The following is a 15105-nucleotide window of genomic DNA, read 5'->3' as shown; positions in this document are numbered from 1 at the left end:
TATCAGATTATGATTTATTTTAGCATTGTTAAGGGACAACATTTACTAGACTAGGTGCTGTTGCATTTGTCTTGTTGTTTTGCATTTATTGATTATGCAAGTCCACTGTATTGACTGGTCCTTTAAACTGGACTATCATGCTAATAATTTCATTTGTGTCTTCATTTTATTGAATATTTTCGCAAATGAGGGTTAATCTATGTCTTTAGCTTTTTTAGCTAGAAGAATTTTGTGATTTTTAAAAAAAAAAAAAATCCATATTTCTTTTGTTCTAAGATAATCAATTATTTGTTTTATAATTGGATTCAATTCTTAACTGTTACTCTGGGCTTCAAGATTGAGTTCTAAGACTAAAACTTTAAGCTTATACTAGTTTGGTTGTTCTTATTAAGGAACGAATTCCTGAGTTCTTTCCCAAGTAACATGTTTATAATTGGGGTTCGAAATCAGCTCCCTAATATTGCGATGTACGTGCCGTATTCCAGCTTGGCTGGTAAAGGGCAGGTTAAGACTTCTTTGAAATTTATTTGGTTCTATTTTGTCCAAATTTCTTTGATTTTATTCCAGTAAGGCTAACACTTTCTTTAAGTGTGTTCCTGTCCTATATATTTTGGGTACTGTTGAAGCATGGCTGGGCACCCATGGGGTTCAAGCGCTGCTCAGACCTGGAATCTTCTGGGGTATTTCTTCCAGTTCCTTTTTTTAGGAACCGGGTTTGGAGTTTTATTCAAACTATTTTGCCTTTTTATGGTCATTAATAGCATTATTTGTTTTCATTAGATACAATAAATACATATTTTCTTTTTTCTGTTTTCATTCAGATTATTTTCTGAGGATGCGGAATCTCATATGATTCACCTGCTCTTCAGGACATAGTTTGAGGATCTTTTTTTCGAAAGCTCTTGATTCCTCACACAAGGGTCACCTTTTTTAGGTTTCCAGATAGTTTGTGTCACTGTCTTTGTCTCTATCAGACAAGGGATAATTCTATTGGGTTCCGTCTGTCGGTACCTTTAGTCTCTATTATTTCCTTCAGTTGCTATATATGCATAGAAGTTTTAGGTCTTATGGCCACAGCATTGGATTCAATTCCCTTTGCTCATTTTCACTAGAAAGAACCTTTCCAGTCTTTTATGAGTATTGTTTCTTCTAGAACATGGTTGGAGGATCAATTTACCAAAAAGTTCGTTGATTCCTCAGACAAGGGTAACCTTTTTAGGTTTCCTGATAGATTCAGTGTCCTTGACTCTGTCTCTGACGGACAAGAGACGTCTGAAATTGGTTTCAGCTTGTCGAAACCTTCAGTCTCAATCTTTCCTTTCGGTAGCCTTATGCATGGAAATTCTAGGTCTTATGACTGCTGCATTGGACGCGGTCCCCTTTGCTCGTTTTCACATGCGACCTCTTCAGCTCTGTATGCTGAACCAGTGGTGCAGGGATTATACAAAGATATCTCAATTAATATCTTTAAAACCGATTGTACGACACTCTCTGACGTGGTGGACAGACCACCATCGTTTAGTTCAGGGGGCTTCTTTTGTTCTTCCAACCTGGACTGTGATTTCAACAGATGCAAGTCTGACAGGTTGGGGAGCTGTTTGGGGGTCTCTGACAGCACAAGGGGTTTGGGAATCTCAGGAGATAAGATTACCAATCAATATTTTGGAACTCCGTGCAATTTTCAGAGCTCTTCAGTCATGGCCTCTTCTAAAGAGAGAGTCGTTCATTTGTTTTCAGACGGACAATGTCACAACTGTGGCATATGTCAATCATCAAGGAGGGACTCACAGTCCTCTGGCTATGAAAGAAGTATCTCGAATTCTGGTATGGGCGGAATCCAGCTCCTGTCTAATTTCTGCGGTTCATATCCCAGGTATAGACAATTGGGAAGCGGATTATCTCAGTCGCCAAACGTTACATCCGGGCGAATGGTCTCTTCACCCAGAGGTATTTCTTCAGATTGTTCAAATATGGGGACTTCCAGAAATAGATCTGATGGCTTCTCATCTAAACAAGAAGCTTCCCAGGTATCTGTCCAGATCCAGTGATCCTCAGGCGGAGGCAGTGGATGCATTGTCACTTCCTTGGAAGTATCATCCTGCCTATATCTTTCCGCCTCTAGTTCTTCTTCCAAGAGTAATTTCCAAGATTCTAAAGGAGTGCTCGTTTGTTCTGCTGGTGGCTCCAGCATGGCCTCACAGGTTTTGGTATGCGGATCTTGTCCGGATGGCCACTTGCCAACCGTGGACTCTTCCGTTAACACCAGACCTTCTATCACAAGGTCCTTTTTTCCATCAGGATCTCAAATCCTTAAATTTGAAGATATGGAGATTGAACACTTGATTCTCAGTCATAGAGGTTTCTCTGACTCTCTGATTAATAGTATGTTACAGGCTCGTAAATCTGTATTTAGGAAGATATATTATCGAGTCTGGAAGATTTACATTTCTTGGTGTTTTTCTCATCATTTTTCTTGGCATTCTTTTAGAATTCCTAGAATTCTACAGTTTCTTCAGGATGGTTTGGATGAAGGTTTGTCTGCAAGTTCCTTGAAAGGACAAATCTCTGCTCTTTCTGTTCTTTTTCACAGAAAGATTGCTAGTCTTCCTGATATTCATTGTTTTGTACAAGCTTTGGTTCGTATAAAACCTGTTATTAAGTCAATTTCTCCTACTTGGAGTTTGAATTTGGTTCTGGGGGCTGTTCAAGCTCCTCCGTTTGAACCTATGCATTCGCTGGACATTAAATCACTTTCTTGGAAAGTTTTGTTTCTTTTGGCCATCTCTTCTGCTAGAAGAGTTTCTGATTTATCTGCTCTTTCCTGTGAGTCTCCTTTTCTGATTTTTCATCAGGATAAGGCGGTGTTGCGAACTTCTTTTAAATTTTTACCTAAGGTTGTGAATTCTAACAACATTAGTAGAGAAATTGTGGTTCCTTCATTGTGTCCTATTCCTAAGAATTCTAAGGAAAGATCGTTGCATTCTTTGGATGTAGTTAGAGCTTTGAAATATTATGTTGAAGCTATTAAAAATTTCCAAAAGACTTCTAGTCTATTTGTTATCTTTTCCGGTTCTAGGAAAGGTCAGAAGGCCTCTGCCATTTCTTGGCGTCTTGGTTAAAGTCTTTGATTCATCATGATTATGTCGAGTCGGGTAAAACTCCGCCTCAAAGGATTACAGCTCATTCTACTAGGTCAGTTTCTACCTCCTGGGCGTTTAGGAATGAAGCTTCGGTTGATCAGATTTGCAAAGCAGCAACTTGGTCTTATTTGCATACTTTTACTAAATTCTACCATTTTGATGTGTTTTCTTCTTCTGAAGCAGTTTTTGGTAGAAAAGTACTTCAGGCAGCTGTTTCACTTTGATTCTTCTGCTTATAATTTCAGTTTTTTTCATTATAAGATTTAAACTTTATTTTGGGTGTGGATTATTTTCAGCGGAATTGGCTGTCTTTATTTTATCCCTCCCTCTCTAGTGACTCTTGCGTGGAAGATCCACATCTTGGGTATTCATTATCCCATACGTCACTAGCTCATCGACTCTTGCTAATTACATGAAAGAAAACATAATTTATGTAAGAACTTACCTGATAAATTCATTTCTTTCATATTAGCAAGAGTCCATGAGGCCCACCCTTTTTTGTGGTGGTTATGATTTTTTTGTATAAAGCACAATTATTCTAATTCCTTATTTTTTATGCTTTCGCACTTTTGTCTTATCACCCCACTTCTTGGCTATGCGTTAAACTGATTTGTGGGTGTGGTGAGGGGTGTATTTATAGGCATTTTGAGGTTTGGGAAACTTTGCCCCTCCTGGTAGGAATGTATATCCCATACGTCACTAGCTCATGGACTCTTGCTAATATGAAAGAAATGAATTTATCAGGTAAGTTCTTACATAAATTATGTTTTATTTCACAGGTAAGTTTGTATTTATTTTAACTAGGTAGGTACTAGGCCTTTTGTAGGGCATTGCCCTAAAGAAATCAGCTCTTTTTCTAAAATATAAAAACAAACCCCCCCTAACATTACAAACCCCCACGCCCCCAAACCCACAAAATAAAAAACCTAACTAAAAAAACCTAATCTACCCATTGCCCTGAAAAGGGCATTTGTATGGACATTGCCCTTAAAATGGCATTCAGCTCTTTTTCAAATAGCCCAAACCATAATCTAAAAAAAAAACACCCAAAAAAACCTGAAAAAACCTAACACAGGGAAAAGAGCTGATTTCTTTAGGGCAATGCCCTACAAAAATCCCTTTTAAGAGCTATTGGTAGTTTATTGCAGGCTAGGGTTTTTTATTTTAGGGGGGCTTTTTTATTTTGATAGGGCTATTAGATTAGGTGTAATTGTTTTAATTTTGGATAATTTTGTTTGTAATTTTTTGTAATTTAGTATTTTTTAATTTTTTGTAATTTAGTAGTTTTAATTATTTTTAATTGTAGATTTTTTATGTAATTTAATTAATTTAATTTGCAGTTTTTTTAATTTTAGTCTAATAGTAATGTTAGTTTAATTTATAACGGTGGAATAGGGGTTAATATATTTATTATAGTTTGGGCAATGTTGAGGTGCGGGGGAATAGGGGTTAATAACGTTAGTATAGTGGCAACGATGTCGGGGAGCGGCAAAATAGGGGTTAATAAATTTTATTAGTGGCAGCGATGTCGGGAGCGGCAGATTAGGGGTTAATAACTTTAATATAGTGTTTGCGATGTGGGAGGGCCTCGGATTAAGGGTTAATATGTAGTTCATGGGTCTTAGTGTACTTTGTAACAGTTTAGTTATGAGTTTTGTGTAACAGTTTTGTTGCGTAAAACTCATAACTGCTGCTCTCAGATTGCGGAACGGATCGTGTCGGTATAGGCTGGAACGCAAGCTTTTCAGCCTCACAGCAAAACTCGTAATGGCAGCGCTATGGAAGTCCCACTTTGCGTTACAGGCTTAAAAGGCTTGCGGTACAGCTATACCGACAAGACTCGTAATGTCTGCATTGCTGTTTTAACGCTGAAATTACCATTTTTTCAGCGTTAAAATACGAACGCAAAACTTGTAATCTAGGTGTATGTGTTTAATCCCTTTGTGTAGATTAAAAACATATACTTATGTCCATCATTATTATAGCTCTACAGACGGCTAAAGTTTACTGGTTCATTCTTTGTTCAATTGCAAAGTTTACATTGGACTGGTAGTCACTACAAGCCCTCAACATTTGTTTAGTTCTTTTTTAATTATTGAGGTATAATAAAATTACATTTCATTAATGGGCAAACTGAGGATATTTAGACAAAGCTTAATATACATTAAATTGTAAGAGAGAAAGAAAATTTTACTTTTAATTAAAAAAAATGTCAGAAACTATTAACCTTAAAGGGACATTAAACCCAAAATATTTCTTTCATGATTCAGATAAAACATAATTTTAAGCAACTTTCCAATTTACTTCTATTGTTACATTTTCTTTGTTTTCTTGTTATCCTTTGTTGAAAAGCAGGAAGGTTAGTTCAGGAGTGTGCACGTGTCTCCAGAGGTTTGGCAACAATGTTATAAATTAGCAACAGCACTAGATGGCAGCTCTCTTTCCTGTCATGTAGTGCTCCAGACATGTGCACATGACCTATCTAGATATCTCTTCAACAAAGAGTGATATGAGAATGAAACAAATTTGATAATTAAAGTAAATTGGAAACATTTTTTTAAAAATAGTTTTCTCTATCTGAATCATGAACGGAAAAAGATTGGGTTTTATTTCCCTTTTAAGGAGTCCCTAACGTATTTTTTTTGTATACATAAAAGCCTTCTACTTTCCAATATTGGTTATAGAAATGTAAAAATCACCAGATATACATTTTAAATTTACAATAAACTTTATTGTACAGTTTAAAAGCAAACACATTTTTAAAGAATGCTCATTTGCATAGAACTCTTGTTTATGAACACTGTACACCTGTATTTAAAGGTACATTAAACACTTTGAGATGGTAATATAAAATGTTAAATTGAATATATATATAAAAAAAAACTTTACAATATACATTCATTATTTATTTTGTCCCCTTTTCCTGTAATTCCAATCTGAAATTGTGAACTTTCAGTTCCTGTTAGAAATAAGTGCAGAACACTGTTATATTCAACACAGCCATTGGCTGCAAACTCTAGTGACCTGTTTGTAACTGTCCCTGACTTGCCACAGCAGAGAACGTAACCTAAGTTACAACATGGCAGCTCCATTGCTTTATAGACATTAAAACTTTACACTTATTTTGTCACTATTTAAACAACTAATGAAGCTTTAAAACATACATCTACATGTTATTCTCAATCTAATCTTTTCTTTGAATGCATCATTATATCTAGCATTTTATTAGTGTTTAATGTCCCTTTAAGGTGGACCAAGTGTGTAATTTTGTTTTATGTGATGTTATTGTGGAAAGGAAAACTGTAGTGTGCCACTGCTTATAGTTTCACTTACTTAAAAAAAAAAAAATTGTATTCATATGTTTAAAATAAATAAATAAATAAAAAACATATACTGTACACTGCAATGCCTCCCTCATGATATTTTAAGCATCAGATTTTGTTGTTGTTCTTGCATGCAGCATATTGGGGGAGTGCCAACTTTGTTTTCAGTTTAGGTGAATAAATAAAAAAACAGGAATTTCCCTGCTTTTTGTGTTTCGGAAAGAACTTAAACTCTCGCATAAACATACATTTCTTGGTAAACTCTAACATAAATGTACACTTTTTTTAGTAAACTCTAATATAAACGTGGTTTTAAAAAGGTGTGTCTTTATTAATGCATCACACTATTTATTAGAGATGTGCAGCCAAGAAATTTTCGTTCCAAATATGCAGGGAAATTAATTTCCCCAAATATTCGGTGGCTGCACTATTCGGTATTCGTTTAGTTTAAAATTAAACAAATATTGAATTTTAGTTAAAGTGATGGTAAACCCAAGCGTATAACAAACGCTAGGATTTACCATAACTAAAAATAAACATTAGTTTTTGCCATAGTTTCCTAAAAAACTATTTTAAACTCCCCCTATCTCCAAGGCAAGTATATCGCTAACTCAGCGCCTCCGGTCACCCAGGGCACATCGCTTTCTTCAATGAGGCGACGTGTCCACCTCTAAACCAATATCTGTGCGTGTCAACTGACTAGCTATTGGTCTAGAGGTAGAACCGTAGAACCTTAACGCTCTTGGTTCACATGACCTGCACTTACTGTAGTGCAGGTCCTTGGAGCCTCCTGTTAGAGTGGCCAGTATCGGGTAAGTGCATTATCCAGAGCATGTTAAAATATAAACCCCTTAAAAAATTAAAGGAAACAAATTAATACTGACGATTTAAAGCACATTGTGACCGCTGTAAATAGTGCTGATATTACAAGTTGAAAGTTATGGGTTGCGCTTGAGGGAAAGTCCAAATAGCATAAGAATTCGCGCGACTTGAAACCTGAAGTGTAAGGGTTAAAAAAAAGTTTCACAAAACACATCAAAAACATATTAAAATAAAGTATTACACTCATATATACACTTTTTTATTTTAAAAAAACACAATTTGAATATTGATAAAAATATTGTAAAAGGGTTCAAATGGATATGTTATACGGCAAGGTGTTTGATTGGAAAGGGCTCCAATGTGTGTATATATATATATATATATATATATATATATATATACACATACTGTATATATATATATATATGTGTATACACGTGTATTTATGTGTTTATATGTGTATGTGCTTACATACATATACAGTATGTACACACTTATATGCACTTATATATAAACTTTGACCCCATCCCAGTCAAATACCATAAAATATGCAATATTTTTTAAAATCAATTTTAATGTTTTTATGTTATTGAATAGAAATACTTGAAATTCCTATGCTTTTCACTTTTTTTATTTAAAAAAAAAAAAAATATATATATATATATATATATATCTGTATATTTTCATATAGACAGATATATATATATATTTTACAAATAAGTATATATATATATATATATATATATAAAAAAATATATATATTTAAAAATAAAAGAACATTTTGTTTGAAGTGAAGAACATAGGAATTTAAAGTATTCTTAATGCACCTTAGGCTTTTGCACAGTTGATCTAGCGCAGTGTTGGCTTAGTGCACACGCGATACATAAAAAAGCTTTCTTTAGTGCGTCCCATAGAAATCTATGGGAGAGTTAACACGGTCAAGATATTTGAAGTCCTGAAATTAGCCGCCAGGGTCTTTTAATCGTGCGCTAACTTTTAATTTTCAACTTGTAATACCATCGCTAATCCGACAGTGCAAATATTTTACCTTGAGCGCAGTTAGCATTTAAGAGCAATAAAAAATTGGCTCGCTTCTTGTAATCAAGCTCTATATTGGACAGCTGAAAAATACATATTACCTGTATTTAAAAGGGTAATTATTTAGTATTTATTTATTTATTTTTCCTCTTGTTTAGCCCTGGGAATTTTGTTTTTTTCCGCTGTTCCCAGAGAAACTAAAGTGCCACCAGATTCTGAACCAATTTCGGTTTTATTGAGTTTAAAAGTTTATTATCTGCTGAGGTCATTTAGGGACAGCTATAAATAGTAGAGACATACATTTGTTTAATGAAACCAAAATCTGAATAAATGCACAAAAAAGTAGTGTGCAAGTTGCGCACTTATGTTACTGCTTGGTGCGTCCCGCACTATCATTAGGGAGCCTAATCAGTGCCAAAATGTTTTTGCTAATTACTGCAATACTGTGTTATTTTTTAGGTTAAAGAAGAAATGAAGATCCTCGTCAGAGATAAAGGAGTTAATTCCTTCAAGATGTTCATGGCCTACAAAGATCTGTACATGGTTAATGATATTGAACTTTATCAGGCCTTTTCTTGTTGTAAGGACCTTGGAGCAATTGCTCAAGTGCATGCTGAAAACGGGGATTTAATTGCTGAGGTAAATTGGATTTTCACTTTCTGCAGCACAATTTTACTAATGACATTTTCTAAATAGTGAAATGCTGACATCTAGTGGCTTACTTTAAGAAGTGATTTTCTAAACTCACTGACACTGTAAAATGTAAAGCGAGCAAAAACTTTCCCTAAAAACACATACATTTGTTTCTCAAAGACCTTACATTTTATATTTAAAGGGCCATAAAACCCAAATGTTTAAACACTTGAAAGTGATGCAGCATAGCTGTAAAAAGCTGACTAGAAAATATCACCTGAACATCTCTATGTAAAAAAGAAAGATCTTTTACCTCAAAAGTTCCTCAGTAGCCACATCCCATTGTAAAGGACTTCTAAGCAACAAATCAGTATGTCTGTCCCGGGACAGCGGAAGGTGTGAGCATTCGTGCACACTCATCTTATTTCCCTATTAAGTGTAAGGAAGTTTACAATGAAATCTCATGAGAGTTAAGTGAAATCTCATGAAATCATAGTAAAAGAGTTCATGACCTCAGCACTGCTGATGCTGATTGGCTGCTGTTCATTTCTTCATTTTTTTTTACCTGCAGCTGGGCAGTAGCTGAGTATAACTTTTTACACATAACTTACTCTGCTGAGCTAAGGAGATTGTGAAGTAAAATAAAATCCTTTTTTACATAGAGATGCTCAGGTGATATTTTCCTGTCAGCTTTTTACAGTTATACTGCATCAGTATCAGTATCAGTATTATCAAATGTTCTTCATTCTCTTGGTATTTTTATTTGAAAAGAAAGAATGTAAGTTTACATGCCGGCCCATTTTTGATAAACAACCTGGGTTGTTCTTGCTGATTGGTGGATAAATTCATTCACCAATAAACAAGTGCTGTCCAGTGTACTAGACTTTCTTTTTCAAATAAAGATAGTAAGAGAACGAAGAACAATTAATAATAGGAGTAATTTAGAAAGTTGTTTAAAATTGCATGCTTTCTGAATCACGAAAGAAAAAAAATTGGATTCAGTGTCCCTTTAAAGAAGATGTCTTGCTCATATTTTTAAAGATCTTAAGCCAATCGTTTTCTAATATTTGAGTTTGAAGTTCAACTTCCCACTTCTTAGTGTAGGTGGGCAATAATTTGGAATGATGAGCAATTAGTCATTTATAAATAAGGGATAATAGCCCTCTCAGTGGTTGGATATTATAGCAAAGGGTTTTAAAAGTCATAAAAGCTCTACAAATGTGTTCTTTATTGGGATAAAGTGCAATGGAATGTGACAGTTGAAGGTATTTATACCACGTATAAAAGTATGGACAAATGGAGTCTGAAAGTTCTGTTTTAAGTTTCAGTTTGCCATTTTGTAGTACCGAATAACATGGGACTAATTTGTGTACTGTATTAGGTGGAGTAATATCGATGAGGAGTTATTGATTCTTTAAAATCTGAGTTAATGGGGAAATATTGCTCGACAGGCTTGGTATTTTTCTAAGATATTTATCCCACAACCTGAATGTGTTTAACATGATAGAGGAGAGAGGGTTATTGAACTGTCTCTGGTTAGGTGGTCACCAGCACTAACTGAATACATCCCACCATATCATAATCTTACCCATTCTTTGCAATCATAATTTACAAATATAAACACATAAATATATATATATATTCATATACATATATATTTAAGATGTGTTGCCCGTCAATGCGCAACTTACCCCTTTTGCTGCGCTAGGTTTTCATGCCATGTCTCGCGGTTTGAGAATGAGGCTTCCATTGGAGCCTATGGAAGCGTGCACTATTGAGAGCAAAGCTTTCATTCAATGTGAACACGAGGTCACATTCACATTGCAGGCCACTTCAAATTTTGTGCTCCACTCGTAATCTGCCCCTTATTGTGTGTGCAGAAAGGATGGGCAAATGTTGCAAAATCGAAAATTAAAATGGTACTATTATTGCTTTAGATATTCATTTTACACAATCGAATATCGATACGAATGAATATTCTTTAAAATTCGAAAGTCAAATGTTAATTTTTAATGTTGTTTTTGTTTTTGTAATCTTATTTTCGATTTTCAAATGTTATTTTTGAATTTGAATGTTATTTTTCTAATTCAAATGATAGCTTTCAAATTTGAATGTTGCTTTCAAATTCAAATGTTCATAATAGTTCAAATATACACATTCGAATTTTGAATGTGTATATTCGATATATTATGAACATTCGAAATCTAAATTAATTTGTATTATTTCTAATTATCTTTTTAAAATTTGATTTTATATTAGAAAATAAACATAAAATGTAAATATTCTTACAAATATTAGGGAATGTTAATTAAAACTTGAGTACTAATCAAAATTAGAATGTTAGAATGTTTGATAAACATTCTAAATTTGATTTGAACGGACACAGACATGTATAAAAATTAGTTTTAAATTTCGAATGTTGCGAAATATTCGCCCATCCCTAATCACTGTATACAATAAAAGTAATTTTTTTTACTTTGGTAAACTCGATGAAAATGTTTAAAAATATATAAAATCTTCTGGAAAAAAGTTACATTTCCCACAGCTGTTGAAATTTGAAATAAAGCTAGTAGCGTATGCCTATTTGTGCATTATGGATACTGAAGTATGTATTGCCCAATGGCTGGTAGGGCCAGCTTTATATTGTAACTACACAAACTGTTTCAAACCTAACAAGAAAAAAAAAGGATGTTCATTCAGCAGAATGGCAGTAGAAGTTAATTAATTACAGAAACACAGTGGGTTTTTTTTATTTTTCACTGTTTATTTTATTTATTACTAAGGTTGGGTGCAGTAATTTGTGCTGATATTTGATGAGCATGGACATTTTACTTATTTACTGTTTGTTAATGTATTAACTGATGAGCACACAACATATAGTACTGTAGGTTACAACTAATACATACAGCTCTAATATTTTATCTTTTTAAAGGGTGCAAAGAAAATGTTATCCCTTGGAATAACTGGGCCAGAAGGTCATGAACTGTGTCGACCAGAAGAGGTGGAAGCAGAGGCCACTCAAAGATCTATCACTATAGCTAACTCAGTCAATTGTCCACTGTTTGTGGTTCATGTTATGAGTAAATCTGCTGCTAAGGTTATTGCTAACGCCAGGAGAGAAGGTAAAGTACCCAGTGTTATTATTTAATTATTAAATGGAAGGTCCATGTCTACTCAACAGAAGAACTGTCCACACTAATACCATACCTGTCTTATTGGTTCTGCTTGATTCCATTTTCCCCTTCATGTATAATTATTTAAATGCACTAGATCAGGGGTGTCCAAACTTTGCTCTCCAGAGGTTTTGGAACTACATTTCCCATGATGCTCAGCTAGATAAAATGCTGGCTGAGCATCATCGGAAATGTAGTTCCAAAACCTCTGGAGAGCAAAGTTTGGACACCCCTGCACTAGATTTTATAGATAGATAGATAATGATATAGATAAAGATATATATATAGAAAATATTGCATGGAAAGTACAGCTATCCTTAAAAGGAACAATAAACATCTTAAAATACACACCACCAGCTCTCTGAGCTTGAATAATTGTGCATGAACCCTCACAGCATATGTGCGTATGCTGCTGACAACAAACAGTAATAGATTTTACTAGAAGCATTTTTGCTTTTGGAAGTATATTGCTAAAATACTTATATATTTAAAATTGAAATGTACCCATACACATTTATATTTTGACCTTACTATCCCTTTAATGCTGTCAAAACAATGTACACTCACCAAGTAAGGGACATAAAACTAGTTAAAGGGTTAGAAAAGTAATTTTATATAAAACTGTTTAAAATACTGTCATGATATTATCTTAATCTAATAAACTTATTCCACTTACTTTTTCATTAAAACAAAGCTATTATTATTATTATTACTCCGGCTATGCAGAAACAGCTGTCATATGACCGCATGATCGGTGAAGTCGAAGAGGATTCCCAGGGTCGCGATATATTCAATATGCAAAAGCTTAGTAGATATGGGAAATCAGGGCGTATGCACGGGTACGTGCACACTTAAAGAACCGTGCGTGACAGGAGCACCAAGGTTGCCCACCATGATTGACTAATGCAAATTAGCCTCACAGTGGGGAAGGGAGCCACATTTTCAGCAAGGATAGAGGCGAAACAGAAAAAAAGACAGCGCAAGATATTTGAACTTTTAATGCTTATAGATTTGACTACCTAATGCTTTATAGTTATAATTTGCCTATACTATCCCTTTAATTTATAATTCATGACTTTACAATAATAAAAAACTTAATTTACTTTTATAATCACATTACTTTGTTCTTTTGGTATTCTTTGTTAAAAGATTAGGTAGGTAGACTTTGATGTATGTATATGTATGGAGAAATATATAGCATCAGTTTTGCAAGAAAGCTTTTAACAATGCTAAACATTGTGCAAACACTAATGCCACCTAGTGCTCAAAACATTCTAATAAAACTGCTGCCATACAGTCAGGGTTGGCTAAAGTTATTATGGGTCTAAGAATGAAATAGCACCACCTAACTCTACATCCATTAGAGTCCAAACGCAACCATAATCACCAGTCTTAAAGATTAATGTTCAGCAGATATCACACAAGCGTATGTTGATATCATCTAATAATCCCCAAATGAGAGTAATTTCTCTTAAAACCAGAAACAACAACGTTATAAACTGGGATATGCTCTCCCTATATGCCACCACTGTCAATTGCCACATGGATTCTATAGAACCACCCACCCAATTATAGAGCCAGCTTTGCATACACGTGCACACTGTTTACCTAGGTATTCTCTTCATAAAACAATACAAAGTTATTTTCATAATAAATGTAATTCGGATTTAATTGTGTGCTCATTCTGAATTATAAAAGAAAAATATAAGAATGTGTACACCTGACCGTTACACCTATATATATGAGCTTGTTGGACATCTCATTATAAAACCATGGGCAATAATATAGAGTTAGCCCACCTTTGTGGTCATAGTAGCTGTCACTCTTCCGGAAATGCTTTTCTGTGGGAATTTGTGTCCATTCAGCGAATAAAGCATTTGTGAGGTCAGACACTGATGTTGGGCAATAAGGTCTGGCTCACAATTAGTGTTTCAATTCATCCCAAAGGTGTTTATTGGGGTTTAGGTCAGGTCTCCGTGCAGGACACTTAAGTTCTTCTACACCATACTCTTCAAACCATATCTTTATGGACCTCGCTTTGTGCACAGGAGCACAATCATGCTGGAAGAGGAAAGGGCCTAGCCCAAACTGTTGCCTCATGGTTGTAAGCAACCATTTGTCTGAAATCTCTTTATATCCTGCAAAATTATGATGACCCTTCACTGGAACTAAGGGACCTAGCCCAAACCCTGAAACATGTAGAATTAAAAGGTGTAGAGGGAAGTTAAACTGTGTTTAACACTGCTCTAGAGATAATCATTTGCATGTAAACACATTTTTCATAAACCAAATTCTCTCTGTGTTATATATATATATTGCTATATGAGATGAGACACCAGTGCATGCCACCTTGCAGCCCTTTTACGCAAACCATATCAGGTCCCAGACCAGATGCATGTACCCAGAATAGCTTTTTATATCAGTTTTTGATCATTAGATACCAGATTAGTATAGTGTATATGTGTGCCACTTCAAACATTTATCCAAGCTAAATACCCAATATCCAGGCATCACACATCAGAAAAAAATTCTACTACCCATCAACCTCTTTATTGTGAGCACATGTCCAAATATCAGTCCTCAGGCCAGATGTATGAACTTAGCAACCTTTATATACCATGCATGCCCAAGCCCCATGAAACAGCAACACAAAGGGGACAGGATAGAAATAGTAAAGCGAGGAGAGAGAAATGGGCATAGCTGCTACACAGACACAGCAGCAATCAAATTAAATTCAAAGGAGCAAAAGTGCTGATTCATAACTCAAGAGGGACAAACAACATAAAGCCCAATCCCAATGCAAGTACCTGTGTAGGTTAGTCCATTCCTGGGCCAATGATACAATGCTATTAAATTTGTCTGGCATACTTATGCCTTCATTTTTGCAGCAGGTCTACATACTTTCTTATTATGGTCCTGATATTCAAAAGCTTGCCAGCATGGAGAGAAATCAAGAAAAATCGTTGTTATATTTTT

The 15105-nt window shown here is 34.7% G+C and overlaps 1 protein-coding gene across 3 annotated transcripts in view; it reads left to right on the top strand.

The window, feature by feature from the left end:
- Positions 1–15105, top strand: part of DPYS (dihydropyrimidinase) — a 268242-nt gene that overhangs the window by 123102 nt on the left and 130035 nt on the right. For all 3 annotated transcript variants that reach the window (XM_053715274.1, XM_053715276.1, XM_053715273.1), the window contains exons 3-4: positions 8783–8962; positions 11889–12078. In XM_053715274.1, the coding sequence (XP_053571249.1) occupies positions 8783–8962; positions 11889–12078 (370 nt within the window). The remainder of the gene's footprint in view (positions 1–8782; positions 8963–11888; positions 12079–15105) is intronic.

Source organism: Bombina bombina, chromosome 5 (genome assembly GCF_027579735.1).
Source record: "Bombina bombina isolate aBomBom1 chromosome 5, aBomBom1.pri, whole genome shotgun sequence".
NCBI classification, from domain to species: domain Eukaryota; kingdom Metazoa; phylum Chordata; class Amphibia; order Anura; family Bombinatoridae; genus Bombina; species Bombina bombina.
The sequence above is the reverse complement of the archived record's forward strand: the minus strand, read 5'-3'. Positions and strand labels throughout refer to the sequence as shown.